Here is an 18,907-nt window from a genome sequence, read left to right on the forward strand (position 1 = left end):
TACATTGAGCCATCTAATGGCCCAGGCACACAGCACTTAACGAAGGGCAACAAAGCCCTAACGAAACAAGAAGTCTGGACTTTCGTTGACTTTTGTTGGCATCGTTTAACCTTCGTCCGGCTTCGTTCCTGCAGCTGGCACTTCGTCTGGATTTTTAAAAAAAATTTGAACGAAGGGCAACGAAAACCTCAATTCCTCCGTGTTTCCTTTTGCTGTTGTTCTTGACATTTTTTAATTGTTTATTTCATTTTTGTAATGTTATTGTTTAGTTTGACTTCGTTCAACCGGCTGAATGTTTTCACACAGTGCAGAAGCCGGTTTGTGAGCATTGCTGCTGACGCTGTGTTCCTGTACCATCAGAAATTACAGGGCAAACTCAGCCTGTTTGCTTAAATTTTTTATTTGGATGGGAGGTCAGCTTCACTGGGCTCAGGCACCTTATATATGCCAGAATTAATCTTTTGTGTGAATACAATTAATTATTTTGCCACAAGCAACTTATGAATTTGAAAAAAACAAAATAGTTGTGTAATTTCTGATGGTACTTGAATGCAGTGGCAGCAGCAGCTGCTGCGTGCGCTTATTTTTTTTTATTAAATATAACATGAGTGTAGGAATGACAATCCAGCTCTTATGTACATGTGGAAACAGGTAGATGATTCAGATGATTACATAAGAGCTGTTCTGGAAGGCAGAATTCACGTTGTGGATCAACTGCAGCTGGTGAAATAACCGCACGTGAGTCAGTGTGCGGTGTTCACACACACTGATCAATTTACTGCTCTGATATATTCAATCATATTTACACTTATATTTATTCCCCCTTTTGACAGTTTTCTGTTATAAATCAATATGTATATAAACTTAGTAATGTAATACAGTGATACAGCAGTGACCACGGCACACCAGAGTTGTTGTTTGTTTTTTTTTTGGAGGAAGACGGCGCGCATAGCGTGTCGTCAGACAGTGTGGTTTCTGATGAGTAGATGATCCCTCTTTTGTTTTAGACGAGGAACCAGAGCAGGTGGGTCCACCAACATGCGCGCAGATCTCCACAACTTCTGTTTGCAGTTTCTCCAGGACTGAGGTGCTCTGAGCTCCGTTCCAGCGCCGAGTCCTGGAACACAGAGATGCAGACACACACTGCTCCAGCTGTGACTCCAGGCGCATTTCATTTAAAGCATCGAGATCGTTTGCTTCGGTTTTGTTAAGTTCCTCTTTTGTCCCTTTTTCGCTCTTGCTTAGCTGGCTATTGGGTGATAAGGCTCTTTGGTCCACCTTTTCAAAATGAATTGACTTCTTTTTTTTTTACTTTATCCCTTTGTTCAGGAATCATCGTGTGCCATGTGACTGGGCCATAAAATAAATATCTTTGGAAAATAACAAGTTCAGAGCTCTCACCTGCTTTATGATCTCACCTGCTTTATGTGATTTCTGCTCCTGAACATCACTGCAGAGTTTCACCACATTGTTTTTTTATTTTATTTTATTTTATTCCGTTCATTCCTGTATTGTAATTTTTAAAGGAATTTTGACCATTTATTTCATCTCATAAATTCAGTTTAACTGTCACCGACACGCACACATGGTGTGAACAGGACGTGCTGTCAGATCAGTCCAGGGAGAAACAAAGGCAGCGCCACAGATTTGTTTGTTTTCTTAACGTGTTGCTTCGTCTCTGTGCTCTGTGCGCTCTCTCACTCTGCACTGACTGAAGCTGCTCATACCCCCTCCCACCTCACAGCCAGCCGACTCACACAAACACACAGGTGGCTGCAGTGATCGGACCCAGTCCTAATTTTAGACAGCTTTAAGCAAAGCGGCCCGCTACTTTTTCGGCCTTTTATCAAAAATTGACTGCCCAAATGACAGCACGGTGGCTCCCGTCGGCTCTCGTGAACTTTTAATCCTGTACCGTCCCAATCACGTGATAAATAGCAAAGTTGACTCCCATCCCGTGGGAATCCCACGTGAATCCTGTGGCCCGTGGTATTCCTGAAAAAAAAAAAAGTGAGCCTCTAACCCCAACAGTGCTCAGGTCTGCATGTTTATTTAGCACAAGTCTTACCTTCCTGAAACAGTTCCACAATCCATACAGAGTGAGCAGGGGTGGCCTTGAATTGGGAACCTTCTGCTCTAGAAACAAATGCACAAACCACTTTGCCACCATGCTGCCTTGACCTAGGGCTGTTGGTATGGCTGGAAATTTATATCACGGTATAATTTTGAAGTCTCTATGTAATAAAAAAAACTGTTAATGCAAAAATACAAAACCTTTTTGTATTCAAACTCACACTTTGGAATTGCTGTCATGTTGGGAGTAAAAACACAATACAAAAACAACAACAAAAAAAAAACAAAAACAAAACAAAAACCACAATAACAGGGCAAGCCAAAAGAAATTGCTGTCTGCTTAGTGAAATTGCTGAGATGACGCATTTGTGGTACTTTCTCAGTGCTTTTCTAATAGAAAAAACAGGACTATATGGACACTGGGCCTATGGTGCTTGAGGATTTTGCACAGTATTGTACAGTGCCCTCCAAAAGTATTGGAGCACTTGGTATTTCACACATTTAAATTTGTTTATGCCATTTCAAATACAAAAAAAAAATAAAAAATCTAATTTTCTAAAATTATCTTCCTTGAACTTGAACTGAAAGCAAATATCTACAACTTCATATACAGTAGTGTTCAGAATAATATTTCACACATTTAAATTTGTTTATGCCATTTCAAATACAAAAAAAAAAAAAAAATCTAATTTTCTAAAATTATCTTCCTTGAACTTGAACTGAAAGCAAATATCTACAACTTCATATACAGTAGTGTTCAGAATAATAGTAGTGCTATGTGACTAAAAAGATTAATCCAGGTTTTGAGTATATTTCTTATTGTTACATGGGAAACAAGGTACCAGTAGATTCAGTAGATTCTCACAAATCCAACAAGACCAAGCATTCATGATATGCACACTCTTAAGGCTATGAAATTGGGCTATTAGTAAAAAAAGTAGAAAAGGGGGTGTTCACAATAATAGTAGCATCTGCTGTTGACGCTACAAACTCAAAACTATTATGTTCAAACTGCTTTTTTAGCAATCCTGTGAATCACTAAACTAGTATTTAGTTGTATAACCACAGTTTTTCATGATTTCTTCACATCTGCGAGGCATTAATTTTGTTGTTTGGAACCAAGATTTTGCTTGTTTACTAGTGTGCTTGGGGTCATTGTGTTGTTGTTGCCCTATTGATGTCTTCTTTGTTAAATTGTAACCTCTTCTGCACACGTCTTTTATTTAACAGAGGGACTTTGCGGTGGATTCTTGCAAATAAATTAGCTTCACACAGGCGTCTTCTGTCACAGCACTTACAGGTAACTCCAGACTGTCCTTGATCATCCTGGAGCTGATCAGTGGGTGAGCCTTTGTCATTCTGGTTATTCTTCTATCCATTTTGATGGTTGTTTTCTGTTTTCTTCCACGCGTCTCTGGTTTTTTGTTCATTTTAAAGCATTAGAGATCATTGTAGATGAACAGCCTATAATTTTTTTGCACCTGTGTATAAGTTTTCCCCTCTCCAATCAACTTTTTTTTATCAAATTACGCTGTTCTTCTGAACAATGTCTTGAACGTCCCATTTTCCTCAGGCTTTCAAAGAGAAAAGCATGTTCAACAGGTGCTGGCTTCATCCTTAAATAGGGGACACCTGATTCACACCTGTTTGTTCCACAAAATTGACGAACTCACTGACTGAATGCCACACTACTATTATTGTGAACACCCCCTTTTCTACTTTTTTTTTTTTTTTTTTAATAATAGCCCAATTTCATAGCCTTAAGAGTGTGCATATGATGAATGCTTGGTCTTGTTGGATTTGTGAGAATTTAATTAATCTACTGGTACTTTGTTTCCCATGTAACAATAAGAAATATACTCAAAACCTGGATTAATCTTTTTAGTCACATAGCACTACTATTATTCTGAACACTACTGTAAGTTAATTAAAAAATATAAATCCAAGATGATGAGTTGTATCAGTAATGGAGCACTTTGGTATAATACCTGTAAATAATCAGTTTTATTGCCAGTTTTCTTGACAAGTCAGGGGACGGATACATGAACATTTCCAAGTCACTGAATATGTCTTGGACTTTATTTACATCAGTTATGAAGAAATACTAACAGTATGGCACTCTAAGGTAAATCTGTGTGGACTAGACAGTTCTCCAAAACTGAGTGACAAGAAGGAGAAGAGTGAGGAAAGCCACCAAGACACCCAGACAACCCAGAAGAAGTTATAGGTTCATGTGGCTGTGATTGGAGAAATTATGCATAGTGCATGTTTTGCATTTTGGATCCCAGTTATACAGCTTCATGAAGAAGTGGTATAGAGGAGGATTTTCACCAAAACATCAAATCTAGGATTGCATCTCAGATGTCCCTTCTGGCAAATTGTAGCTGAACCTTCAGCTCTTGTTTTGAAGAAAATCCTGTTGCCTGGGTACAGCGGGGTGTCATTCTGTAAATGAACACCTGTGGGAGAAATTGGAGGTTGTCCACCATATAAAAGCACAACAACTCTTATAATTGTGTTCTATTCATTTTTCACGTGCGGACAATCTTATCTATTATTTATTTATTGTAGGTTTACAGCATCATTTTAAGAAACCTCATATATCCGTCATGTATACATGCTTCATCCTAGTGAATAGATTTACGACTGCAACCTCTGCAGTTTCTCACTGGTAGAAAAAAGAAAATAAAACCCAAAAACATTCTTTTACCAGAATGTCAGTTTCTCTTCATATGTTGTGCACAAAAAATGCGCAGTAGTGGCGTATATTCACTTGATTGTTACACAATGTCATCTTTGTGCTAAATAGTCTAATTATCATTGCTTTCAGTGGCATAAGAAACGGAAGCGGCGTTCCTGTGGAGAATGCAAAGCCTGTCTCTGCAGGAAAGACTGCGGCACTTGCGATTTCTGTGTAGACAAACCTAAGTTTGGAGGCAGCAATAAAAAGAGACAGAAGTGTCGTCTGCGTCAGTGTCAGAGACAGGCAATGGTAGGCCTTTGGAAACTGGAATTATTAATTCATTTGTTGTGTGTGACAGGGATGTCACAGCTGTGATTTTAATTACATGCATGCTTGTATTTGGCAGAGACACTTGTTGCCATTTCAGATGGAAGACAATGACCACGGGCCTCCTGAAGGCTCACCACAGGGGGCCAGACCAAGACCTTATTACACATACAGTCGAAAGGCAAATATAAAGAAAATCAAAGGGTCACAAATAGGATTGGATGACAATGATGAGGATGAGAGCAACCTGCAGTCAGTAAGTGTCCAGACAGTGACTTTGATGTTCAAGAAAGTATATGGAATAAAACTTTTAATTGTTTGCTCAGCTGTTTTTGATTCTCCTGTGTATATAAAAAAGTCTCACATTTTGACAAAAACTTCAGTAACGCCATGTGGTTTCTTTTAACATTGTGTACATTTGACCTTTGTAGCGTAACTGGATTCTTCAGCCTGCCAGCAGTAGCAAACAGTTTTATGATTTGAATTTGAAGAACCAATCACCTGTGCAGGTTTGAAAATATATTTTTATCCACGTGGGTAGTTTTATGTGGACACCTAGATTAACTACATATTGTTGTTCAATAGGTAACTAATGTAGATCCTGTATGCTGGAATGGAATACCTGGCAGCAGAGCCCAACACATCAGCAACCGCAATGGCTCGGAACTCGTAAGTTTCTATTATTTTACCACATATGTTTTATGTAATGATCAGAACTAAATATGATATATATATATATATATATATATTTTTTTTTTTTTTTGAACCTTTACTGTTCAGTTGCTTTAAACAAGAGCTTCAGCATTTTTAGCTTTGAATTGTTTTGGCTTCAGCTTTTCACTCAGGAATAGAAATTTTAATCAGTCCAGTATTTATTTTGATCATTATCACCATCTGGGCCGAAACTGGTAAAACCAGATATTTGTAGTAAGTGTATGGAGCAAATGAAAAATATGCCTCTGAATATGCTAAAATATGATTAGACATGTTATGAACCATGAAACAAAACCACTGACTAGAAAGGCTGCTCTCCTCACCATGACTTTTCAAAGTAATAGTGGAATATTTAGATCATTTGAATTTGATCGCTGTTCATATTTATTTGAACCAAACATATGAAGCACAGTTCTCTTCCTGCTCCAGGCAGTGTTGACAGTTTATTCCCAGAGGGTGCAGCGTTGACATGTCCATTTAAAAGTTGCGAAATGGCATGATATGTGATGGTTTTCCTGACCACAAATATAAAAATAGGCCCATGTTCAAAAATGCTGGAACTTTTCCTTTCATATTGCATCCCTACTCATTTTGAGCACAACAGCAATACTTTTCAGATATTATTAAAATGGTTAAATATTTGATTGTCCCTGTTGCACAACACACTTTTAAAAACATTAAAATTACATTGCAGTAATTTTATTGTGACAACATATGAATGTGTTATTTATTTAATGACAAATTACAGTTGTAACATGAATTAAGTTGGGTTAATCTATACTATAATAGCCAAGTGGCCTCTGTGTGTGTGTGTGTGTGTGTGTGTGTGTGTGTGTGTGTGTGTGTGTGTGTGTGTGTGTGTGTGTGTGTGTGTGTGTGTGTGTGTGTGTGTGTGTGTGTGTGTGTGTGTGTGTGTGTGTGTGTGTGTGTGGCTTTGATCACGGAAAAACTTGGAAGAGCTGACATTTGCCATTTGGTGTACCTATGTATTTTGGGTGAAGGATGAACACTGTGACAACAATATTTTGATAGAACTAATATTTTTGGAGAAATTAGCGATATTGGCTAACAATGGTGAATAGTGGACATTGTGTCGCAATGCACCATGGGAGTTTGGGGTTTTAAATGTTATTGTGGTTCATGTTAGTTTAACAGTGTTAGTATTATTGATTTAATGTCTTTTTGTATTTCAGTTGGTTTAGTTAAGTGTCATGTTGCCGTTACCATGCGTGAAAAGTGTAATGCATTTGATGTCTTCCACCATGTCTCTGTTTGTGGGTGTGTAAAAGTAAAAGCACCTGCTTGCAGCAGAATGCAGACAAGGAAAAAAAATCTGTGTGGTGGGTGCATGTGTGTGCATGCGTATAACTTAGATGATGGACAAACTGGGGAGAGCTGACATTTGTCATTTGGTATGCTTATTTATTTGTGTATTTGTGTCAAGGATGAATGCTGTCAAAATGGATGAAGTTGATAGGACTAATATTTTCCGAGAAACTATGGATATTAGCTAACAACACTGAGCAATGGACGTTGATAATTACATTCTAGACTCACGCCATTCCAGCGGGGGGGGGGGGCATAAATCATCTATATATTAAAAGCGTGAGTGATTTTATTTAGTAAGTTCAATGTAAGTACATCATGTAAATTTAAATATGTTAAAAATACATGGTTGACATAAGAAAGTGAAAACACTTATTTCTATTGTGATCCATTTAAAAAACAAATACATTAGAAGTAATAATAAAATAAAATGATAATGATAATAGTGTGTAACAAAAACCTAAACAATTTATAAATACACGCAGTTAGCGACACCAGGAGGTGACGTCACCATGCTAATGTCTGCGAGATCATGCCATAAAATTAGGTACAGAATGCGACCTTTTAACATCTTAAAATATGTCAAGGTTAGCCATCTTTGAACTTGTCCAAGGTCTGTGACCCAAGAATGTTCCCTGGGAATTTGAAGAATGTGGCAGTAATAAAACTTCTGCTGTACACAGACAGATGGACGGACGGATAGACAGACGGGTGCCAGGTCTTCGCAATACCCGATGGCCATATGTTGGCCTCGGGTAACAAAAAAAATTGAACAAGGTTTTGTGTATTGTATATTTTTTTGTCCACCACAGAGGACATAATGAATGGGCTGGGTCTCAGGGGATAATATGCACCTCTTGCCCATACGTTTTTACAGCTTGTATTATTTTGATGACAAATGACACATTCATTTGCATATAGGCTGTATGGTACCACTGCACATTTTGTGCAACTGGTATGCAGTTGACACTACAACTACGCTGGTTCACAAAACCTCCCCGTATGTGTGCAAACAAAAGTAAGCAGAGCTTTTGCTGAAAAATCTGTTTCTCTTTTACAGCAACAAGCACAAAATGAGTCAATCTACTACTGACAACATTTTCCTTAAAAATAAAAGCCTTTAACTGCAAAGCAGGACAAGCTGCACAGGGAGCATAGAAGAAGGAACATTGTGTATGGTTAAAAGTACATTGCTCAAACATTATCTGAGTTAATAGGGCTAAGCTAACATTAACAGATTTTTTTTTTTTTTTTTTCTTTCTTTTCTAAAAACACATTTAGACATTCTTAAAATGTTTTGGTAAAGTTGTTTAGAAACATTGCAAATCTAAAATACATTATATTAATTATATGACAAAGCATGATAACGTATGCCACAAAACAGCAACTAGTGTCTGTTGTATCCTGGATTAGGGCTCCACTGTCTACAGAAAGATTTGCATCTTGTAAATATTTATGAGAAAATGAGTTTCTTCATTAAATATTTGACTTTATTTAGTCTTGTGGAGAAACATGTTACATTGACTAAAAACACTCTAAACTGAATTTTGTAACAAAAGATATTAAAAATGAAATAGAATGCACTAATACAATAGAATTCTGTTGGGAGGGTGGCGCCCCCTATTGTTCACTGTGTTGAGCAAATTATTACACAAAAATAAAATAAAATGTTGCCACCGTCATATCTGCTGTCAATATGAGCATTTTTCATTTAGCTGAAGAGTGTAGCCATGGTCATCTTTCCTAATTATTGCTAAGGGTCAGAATGAGGTAGCTTTAGCCTGGAGCCAGATTGCTGAAGAAAAAAAGCTTTTGACCTAACATTAAAATGTTTTAAATACATTAAATCATTGATATTAAGGCATAATTAATTGTCCAACTGTACATGTAAATGGCAACCTAAACAAAATGGAAATTTGTAACAGTGCTGCATAAATTAATACATGCATCTTGATATGCCACACCTATGACGTGGGATGGATTATCTTGGCAAAAGAGAAGTGCTCACTAACACAGGACAGATTTGTGAACAATATTTGAGAGAGATAGGTCTTTTGTGTATATAGAAAATGCTTTAGATCTTTGAGTTCAGCTCATGAAAAATATCAGCAAAAAGTGTTTCTATTTTTGCTCAGTGTATAATATTTCACCTGTTCTCTTTTTGCAATACTTTAAAAATCAGCAAAAGATGTTATTTGTTAACATCATGAACATTGCCAAGTCACTGAATATGTCTTGAACTTTATTTACATCAGTTATGAAGAAATACAAATAGTATGGTACTCTGTGGGAAATCTGTGTGGAGACAGTTCTCAAAAACTGAGTTACTGTGCATGCATATGTACAGCGCCATACTGTTTGTATTTTTCATAACTAATGTAAATAAACTTCAAGACATATTCAGTGACTTGGAAATGTTCATGTATCCATCCCCTGACTTAAGAAAACTGGCAATAAAACTGATTATTTACAGGTATTATACCAAAGGGGCTGATTACTTATGCAACCCATCATCTTGGCTTTTATATTTTTAATTAATTTATATCAAGTTGTAGAGATTTACTTTCAGTTTGAGTCTAAGGAAGATAATTTTAGAATTTTTTTTTATTGAGAAGCCTGATTTACTTTTGTATTTGAAATGCCATAAACAAATTCAAATACGTGAAATACCAAAGGGCTGAATACTTTTGCAAACCACTGTAGATATCAGTTCTTATTTAGTGTCTACTTGGCGCTTCTTGGCCTGTCTGTTGTAGTCATTAAATGGAACATATCTTGTTACTGTCCAGCAGTAGTCTGCAAGCATGGATAGGCTCCATTTTCGTACTGCACCTGAAGTAAATGTGATTGGACCTGTTTACCTAATGTTTATTGCTATATTCAGTCAAAGTTTAAAATTAAAATCCCTAGGTCAGGGCCGCATGTGCTCACCCAGTATCATATCTTAAAAACTAGAGGTGTTCAACAATTTCAGCCATCACTTTCATTCTCAGTGGCCCAAGATTTGTAAAGTTTGACTGTAATTATATTTGAAACATTTTGGCTTGTAGACCATTGTTGTCAATAACCAACTACAATCTATTCAACAAAAAGAAACTAATTAGTGGTTAATTAGTTAAAACTATTATTTTATTATTATTATTAATTAATTAATGTTGTTATGGCTCTGTTTTGTTACTGCATAGATGCATACTTGTTCAGTTCTCTGTCCCATTACATCTTATAATTGCTAAATTTTCATACTTCTGTCATCTGACATGCATGTGGTGTATGGTATGTACATGATTACTCTTTATAGTTCAGGTTATAGATATGTTCTTGTTCTCCAGGCTCAACAATCCCGATTGGGTGGAGAAAAATCTGACATAGTTGGAGATGTCAAAAAGCATGTTGAAGAAGAAGATGATGAGGATGATGAAGATGATGAGGAGGAGGAGGATGAGGAAGAGGAGGAGGACGACGATGACTTTCCCATGGTAACTGTCCTTCTGGAGGTTGACGTCTTCAGCCTAAGTTATTCATTCCCAAAATTAGGAAAGCCAATTTTGAAGGCTGAAAATTGTTGGGGTTCACCAAAACCTGTAATCATAATTTTGATCAACATGAGACTAAGATGAAGTATTTCCATATATTATTTTAAAGTAGATTAACTAGATGAAGAATATATAATTTAAATCCTATGGGTTTGTTTAATTTATTTTTAGTAGTATTGTGGAAGCCTAAGGAGGAAGCTTGTGTGAAATTCAGGGAGTAGGTGAGACATGCACTGGGTGGAGGTGAAGGGATTTTGGGCAGTTGGAAAAGGGCTGCAGATGTGGTGAGGGAGACAGCTTGGAACATGCTGGGTGTGAAATCTGGACAGTGGAAGGAAGACCATGAAACTTAGTGATGGAAGGATGATGTTCAGGAAAGCATATGTGCAGTAGTTTAGGGTGATAAAAGATGCAGATGGCCAGTGGTGGGCACAGTTCAGGTAATTCCATAACAGATAATTATCAAAGCTAATGTTTTTGTTAGCAGATTAACTTTTCAGATAAGTTTTAAAACCATCATCAGACCAATTATCTTCTGATAAATTTAGTTCCGTTCACTTTCAGTCCAATAACATTTTCTTGTGAACAAAGTTTAACGGTAAAAAAATTTGTAAACCCTAAAATCAAACATTTTAGTCTGTCTGTTGTGTGTTTGTGGCAGACTGACTGCATGTCGCTTGCTGATGATGTCATCATTAAGCACAAAACTTGATTGGCTGGTCGACGCAGGGAGCATTGTGGGTAGTGTAGTTCATTCACTTTGGATGTTACAGTGAGTGAGTCCGCTCGACACAAAACAAAACGGACTAACGGACTAATTTTAACATTATTTTATTTTATTTCTTTGTGGCTGACGGTATAATTTAATCACTAAGACTCGGTGGGGGAGAGGAGCTCTCATGGTGCAGCTGTGTACAGAGGGACTTTTCTTCGCCGTTTAGACACTGTTTTGGATTTTAAAAAAAGGGGTGCTTTATGTGGATTATTTCTTCAGCTGAATCCCACTGAAACTAACAGGTGAGAATTTATATTTACTATGTGTCTTTTACTCTGCCAATCAATGCATTAATGGACGTATTTTGGTTAAGTCGCAGGGTTCAAAGCATGCGAAAAAAGCAGCAGCTTTTTAGTTCATAAATGACGGTGTATATAATACAGAGATAAACTGACTTCTAATACTGTGTTTTACTGCTTTTGAAAGATGATGACTGTTTGGGATTCTATTTTTTTATTAATTCTTTTTCGTGCGTTTTTATGTGTTTGTGCAGGGCTGTGAAAACGCTGCGGATCTGCAAAATTCTGCAGATTTCATCATGGGGAGGTGTTAGTGTTGTAATTGTGATCGTCACTGAGTTTTTAAAATGTCTATCGCAAAGTGTTCTTTTTTTCGACAGCGTGCAAGTTTTAGAAGACTGCGGCGGTCCGCAGACACTGCTCTGTGTGTTACAGATACAAATCAGTGTCCTCGAATCTGCGGAGTTTCGAGGAGAAAAATCCCTCTCTCAAAGCCTGGCTGTTGCGACAGTTGTCATAAAGCGGGACTGGTTGGTTGCTGCAGCGACGCTGTGTGGCTCCTGCAAGACGCTAAAGCTAAATGTAGCATGTGGACATTGCAAATCTTTAGAGCTCTAAAGTTTTTAAAAGAAGAATTATGCAGCATGTCTCTGTCATGGACCGACGTCAGAGAGAAGATGGCGAGAAAGACAGTTTGAAAAATTCTGATAAGGACAAGAATACGTGGATTTGTCGCTGGCTTCATCAACACATCTGAAAGATAAAAGAAACCGGAAAAGTGAACTGTGCCCTCAGAAAACGCAGTAAGAATTTTTCTCTCTCTGGAAAATAAACAGGATTTTAGACAAGATTATGTGACTTTTTTCATTAATCTAGACTTTCTTTCATTGGGAAAAAAGACTGTGGCTTTGAATGGATTTACATGAATTTACACAATAATATAAATGAGACTTTATTAATGTAGACTTTTTTCATGGGAAAAAAGCTTTGAGTGGATTTACAGGAATTTACACAATAATGTAAATTAGTTTTTATTAATGTAGACTTTTTTCATGGGAAGAAAGACACTGTGGCTTTGAGTGGATTTACAGGAATTTGCACAAGAATATGTTGCTTTTTTACTGTAAGGTATCTTATTGATATTTTACCATGATTTTCAAACTATTCTCCAAGCTTTAGCTGTGGTTTTTGAAATGCTTTAACAGTCTTTTCAGTCTTCATGAATTTCATGTCGTTTAATTGTTCTGAGTTGATGCATAATTTGGTTTACAGTTAAAAGGAAAATCATTCCAGGTCCTACTTTCACATATTTTTATTTCAACATGATCATTGACGATTCAAATGAAAGGTTGAATACAGGGTCATTTAAATATGCACTAATTTTGAGATTTTAAGTTCCAAGAGATGCTGAAAATGTATCATTTGATAAAAAATTAATTTGGTTCCTGGGATCCCTGGCTCCTGGGGGCCTATGCCCCCCAGACCCCCTGCAAATTTTCCTCACATTTCACAATTTTCATTTCACAGCCCTGGTTGTGATCCTTGAATTTACCCAGCTATGAAAAGTGAAAGTGAAACTGGTTTATCAGAAGGCGACAGTGTAATTTGATGTAGCCACGTCCGAATCAATACTAAAAGTTATCGGTTCTCTGAAAGATAAATTTTTTTAGCAGTTTAGCGTCATAAAAGATAACTTTTCAGTTATCGGAGTAATGGTTATCGAAGCTAACTTTTTGGTTAGCTGTGCCCACCACTGCATATGGCAATGTGCTGAGAAGCAAGGACAGTGTGGAGTGTGTTGAAAAGGTGGAAGGAATATTTTGAGAAAATGATGAATGAAGAAAATGAGAGGGAGAGAAGGTTGTATGTTGTAGAGAGAAAATCGGGAAGTGCAGTGAAGTTAGGACAGCTATGAAGAGTGGAAAGGCAGTTGGTTCAGATGACATCCCAGTGGAGGCATGGAAAATTATTTAATAAAATCTTGGAAAGTGAGAGGATGCCTGAGAAGTGGAGAGGAAGTGTGCTGGTTCCAGAACAAGGGCGATATGCAGAGCTGCAGTAACTACAGAGGCATTAAGCTGATCAGCCACAGCATGAAGTTATGAGAAAGAGTCGTAAAAGCTAGGCTTAGAAAAAAGGTGAAGATCTGCGAGCAGCAATATGGTTTCATGCTGAAAAAGAGCACTACAGATGCAATGTTTGCTCTGAGAATACTAATGGAGAAGTATAGAAAAAGCCAGAAGTTACGAGGTCTGTCAGTAAAGTATAGGTCCTTTTTATTTTTTTCAAAAACTATATGGATTTCATTCATATGTTTTTACGTCAGACATGCTTGAACCCTCGTGCGCATGCGTGAGTTTTTCCACTCTTGTCGGTGACGTCATTCGCCTGTGAGCACTCCTTGTGGGAGGAGTCGTCCAGCCCCTCGTCGGAATTCCTTTGTCTGAGAAGTTGCTGAGAGACTGGTGCTTTGTTTGATCAAAATTTTTTCTAAACCTGTGAGACACATCGAAGTGGACACGGTTCGAAAAATTAAGCTGGTTTTCAGTGAAAATTTTAACGGCTGATGAGAGATTTTGAGGTGATACTGTCGCTTTAAGGACTTCCCACGGTGCGAGACGTCGTGCAGTGCTCTCAGGCGCCGTCGTCAGCCTGTTTCAAGCTGAAAACCTCCACATTTCAGGCTCTATTGATCCAGGACATCGTGAGAGAAGAGAGAAGTTTCAGAAGAAGTCGGTTTCAGCATTTTATCTGGATATTCCACTGTTAAAGGAGATTTTTTTAATGAAAGACGTGCGGACGGATTGCAGCGTCGGCTCGCAGCCGCCGCGACGCTCCGCCACAGGAAAAACACCTCTGTTGGAAGCCTTAAGGACAAGTTGGAACATGTCCAGCTGTTAAACAATTTCTCATATACTCACTCCACTGAAAGCCATCAAAAGCCGCCTGGATTTTACAAATGGTTATCAACACGGAGGTGTTTTTCCTGTGCTGCCGCACCACGCGTCGCTGCGTCCCGACGCGCGGACTCGTCCGCACGTCTTTCATTAAAAAAATCTTTAACAGTGGAATATCCGGATAAAATGCTGAAACCGACTTCTTCTGAAACTTCTCTGTTCTCTCACGACGTCCTGGATCAATAGAGCCTGAAATGTGGAGGTTTTCAGCTTGAAACAGGCTGACGACAGCGCCTGAGAGCGCTGCGCGACGTCTCGCACCGTGGGAAGTTCTTAAAGCGACAGCATCACCTCAAAATCTCTCATCAGCCGTTAAAATTTTCACTGAAAACCAGCTTCGATGTGTCTCACAGGTTTAGAAAAAATTTTGATCAAACAACGCGCCAGTCTCTCAGCAACTTCTCAGACAAAGGAATTCCGACGAGGAGCTGGATGACTCCTCCCACAAGGAGTGCTCACAGGCGAATGACGTCACAGACAGGCGTGGGAAAACTCACGCATGCGCACGAGGGTTCAAGCATGTCTGACGTAAAAACATATGAATGAAATCCATATAGTTTTTGAAAAAAATAAAAAGGACCTATACTTTATTGACAGCCCTCGTACATTGTGGATTTAAATAAAGCTTATGAGAGGGTGCCAAGAAAAGAGATGTGGTATTGTATGAGGAAGTCTGGATTGACAGGCATATGTAAAAGTTGTGCAGGATATGCACATGGATACTTGTGACAGCGGTGAGATGTGCAGTAGGAATGACAGTCATTCAAGGTGAAGGTGGGATTACACCAAGGATCAGCTCTGAGTCCTTTCTTGTTTGCAGTGGTATTGGACAGGTTGACGGATGAGATCAGACAGGAGTCTCCATGGGCTATGATGTTTGCAGATGACATTGTGATCTGTAGTGAGAGTAGAGAGCAAGTTGAGTCTACTCTGGAGAGGTGGAGATATACTCTGGAGAGAAGGGGAATGAAAGTCAGTAGGAGCAAGACAGAGTACATGTGTGTGAATGTGAGGGAGCCCAGTGGAATAGTGCGGTTACAAGGAGTAGAAATGGTGAAAGTAGATGAGTTTAAATACTTGGGGTCAACTGTCCAAAGTAATGGAGAGTGTGGTAGAGAGGTGAAGAAGAGAATGCAGGCAGGGTGGAGTGGGTGGAGAAAGGTGGCAGGAGTGATTTGTGACCGAAGAATATTTGCAAGGGTAAAAGGGAAAGTCTACAAAGATAGTAATGAGACCAGCTATGCTGTACGGTTTACAGACTGTGGCACTAACAAAAAGACAGGAGGCAGAGCTGAAGATGATGTGATTTGCTTTGGGAATGACAAGAGTGGACAGGATTAGGAATGAACATATACCAGTTGTCAGGAGGATATCAGAGGGTCAACATAAATGGACTGCATTTATATAGCATCAGACGCTCATTATTTACAAATAATGTCTCACATTCCAAGATGTGAGGGTGCTGCCATACAATGTGCTCACCACACACCGGGAGCAGTAGGGTATTAAAGACCTTGCCCAACGGCCCTTAGTGATTTTCCAGTCAGGCTGGAATTTGAACCGAGGATCTTCTGGTCTCAAGCCCAACGCCTTAACCACTAGACCCTCACCTCCCCTAACATAGCTAGGACGGTTTGGAGACAGCCAAAGAAGCAAGGCTGAGATGGTTTGAACATGTGCGGAGGAGTTACCCAGGGTATATGGAGAAGGATGCTGAAGATGGGATCACCAGGCAGGAGAAGAATATGGAGGCCAAAGAGAAGGTTTATGGATGTGCTGAGGGTGAACATGCAGGTTTTTGGTGTGACAGAGGAAGATGTAGAGGACAGTATGAGATTGAAACAATTGATCTGTTGTGGCAGTGCCAAACAATCAGCCACTGATTAAGAAGCCTGGCCTTGACCCTGTGACTTTAGCAAATTATCGGCCCATTTCTAAGCTTCCTTTGGTTTCCAAGATCTTGGAGAAATGCGTGCTTGGTCAATTTCAACCGTTTTTAGATGCACATGGCATTTTAGACCAGTTTCAGTCGGGTTACAAAACGTTTTACAGTACAGAGTCTGCACTTAAGATTTTTCATGACCTGTTTTTAATAGCTGATGCAGGAAGCTCTGCTATTTTAGTGCTTTTAGACCTGACTGCTGCTTTTGACACAGTGGACCATGCAGCTCTCTTATCTCGCTTGGAAACCTGTGTGGGTGTCAGGGGGATTGCTTTGAAGTGGTTTGAGTCTTACTTGAGTGGGAGGTCCTCCTCTGTGAGGCAGGGGGACTCCTGCTCCTCTTCTGCTCCCCTGCAGTGCGGTGTCCCCCAGGGTTCTATCTTAGGCCCAATTCTTTTTGCTCTGTATCTCTTCCCACTCGGGGAGATATTTAGAAAACATGGCATGTCATACCATTTTTATGCTGATGACTGCCAAATTTACATGCCGATTCTCAAAAGTAACCACTGCCCCCTGACACCCCTTCTCGACTGTCTCGGTGATGTCAAGGCTTGGTTAGCACAGAATTACTTAAAACTTAACGAGGGAAAAACTGAAATAATTCTATTTGGCAATTCCCGCTTTGACTTGGGACCTCTCCAAAGTTTTGTGCGTCCCAAAGTCACCAGCCTTGATGTCAACATAGACAGCGATCTTAAACTTGATAAACAGGTTAACGCGGTTTTAAAATCAAGCTTCTTTTTTTTTACCTTTGTCTTTTATCAAAAGTGAAACCTTATATCCCTATTAATTTGTTTGAACAAGTCATGCACGCTTTTATTTCTTCTCGTTTAGACTACTGCAATGCACTTTATTCCGGAATTAGCTATAACGCACTTTCCCGACTGCAGTTAGTCCAGAATTCAGTGGCTTGACTTTTAACAGGGCCCAGAAAGCGTGAGCACATTACCCCAATTTTGGCTTCTCTGCACTGGCTCCCTGTGCGTTTCAGGATTGATTTTAAAACATTTTTGTTTGTTTTTAAAGCTCTGAATGGACTGGCCCCGCATTATATCATCAACTGCCTCCAGGTTTACACTCCAGCACGAGTTCTGAGGTCCGAGGGCCAGTCCCAGCTCATGGTGCCTAGGATGAGACTTAAAACTCGAGGGGACAGAGCCTTCTCTGTGGTCGGTCCCAGACTCTGGAACTCTCTGCCCCTACACGTCCGATCTGCTCCCACTGTGGAGTGTTTTAAGTCCCGTCTTAAGGCCCACTTTTATTCTTTGGCTTTTAACACCGCGTGAGTTGTACGGTCCTTGTGTCTTATTTTATTTTTATTTTATTGAAATTTATCGTTTTATCATGGTTTTATTTATTTATGTATTTTATCTTATCTATTTTACTGTTATTATTGTTATTATTACTATTTTGCGTGTCTATGCTTTTGCTGTGCAGCACTTTGGAGACTCAAGTCTGTTTAAATGTGCTTTATAAATAAAGTGGATTGGATTGTGGACATTTGTCTGTCTTTTTCTTGGTTTCAGATCACACAGATCTTCAGTTTGGCTGATAACCCAGGCAGTGGGAGCGGTGCAAACATGGAAAGCCAGCTGTTAAAGCTGCTAAAGGCTTTGCGCACCTCTGTCATGCCAATCCTATGGTACGCCTTACTGATGGAGGGTCCTCAGGTGCAGCTGATCCAGTGTTCAAAACAGTCCAGCATGGTTGACACCGTGGTGATGATTGACCCAGGCTTCCACTATCAGGTCACTGTCCAAAAGCAGCCCCTGCTTGTTACCCACCCACTGTACGATAATCACCCGCCACGCTTGACCTCTGTCACTGAAGTCGTCAGCCTGCTTTTGGACTTGGACAAATACGTTGTGTGCCAGGGGCTGCCCTGTCAGGAGCCACCCAATAAGAAAGAGCCCATCATCCTTAAACGGGCAGCGACGTGTGATTTCTTGGTGAAGAAAAATGTGAACATCTGTACAAACTGCAAAGCATTGTGTGGGTAATGACAAATTCATCATCAGCAAAGACTTCCATTAAAAGATACACATAGTGGAAAACTCTCTTGCTCCACTTTGTGTTTTTTTTTTTCTTCTTCTTCTTTTTGATTTCTTACTTTTGATGTTGATATAGATCATTTTTACAGATTTACCTCTGGATTGTGAGAGTATGATTTACCATAAGAATCACCAAAGACATTCCAGAAGTTATGAACTTGGGATAGTAGATGAATCTTGTTTTCTTAAATGTTTTTTGTTGTTGGTTTTCGGGGGTTTTTTTTTTCTTTGTCAGTGTGATGGGTATAGCTGCGGGTTACTGGCCAGATGTCTGTGTGCCCTTGGCT

The 18,907-nt window shown here is 39.1% G+C and overlaps 1 protein-coding gene across 4 annotated transcripts in view; it reads left to right on the forward strand.

Annotated features, from left to right (window-relative positions):
- Positions 1 to 18,599, forward strand: part of mbd1b (methyl-CpG binding domain protein 1b) — an 85,033-nt gene extending 66,434 nt beyond the window's left edge. For 2 of the 4 annotated variants that reach the window (XM_034167288.1, XM_034167290.1), the window contains 6 exons: positions 4,904 to 5,065; positions 5,163 to 5,339; positions 5,515 to 5,592; positions 5,669 to 5,752; positions 10,453 to 10,599; positions 18,096 to 18,599. In XM_034167288.1, the coding sequence (XP_034023179.1) occupies positions 4,904 to 5,065; positions 5,163 to 5,339; positions 5,515 to 5,592; positions 5,669 to 5,752; positions 10,453 to 10,599; positions 18,096 to 18,569 (1,122 nt within the window). In that variant the 3' untranslated portion in view covers positions 18,570 to 18,599. The remainder of the gene's footprint in view (positions 1 to 4,903; positions 5,066 to 5,162; positions 5,340 to 5,514; positions 5,593 to 5,668; positions 5,753 to 10,452; positions 10,600 to 18,095) is intronic. The other 2 variants (XM_034167289.1, XM_034167291.1) reach the window with 1 other exon arrangement.
- The last annotated feature ends 308 nt before the right edge of the window (positions 18,600 to 18,907 follow it).

Source organism: Thalassophryne amazonica, chromosome 3 (genome assembly GCF_902500255.1).
Source record: "Thalassophryne amazonica chromosome 3, fThaAma1.1, whole genome shotgun sequence".
In the NCBI taxonomy this organism is placed as follows: domain Eukaryota; kingdom Metazoa; phylum Chordata; class Actinopteri; order Batrachoidiformes; family Batrachoididae; genus Thalassophryne; species Thalassophryne amazonica.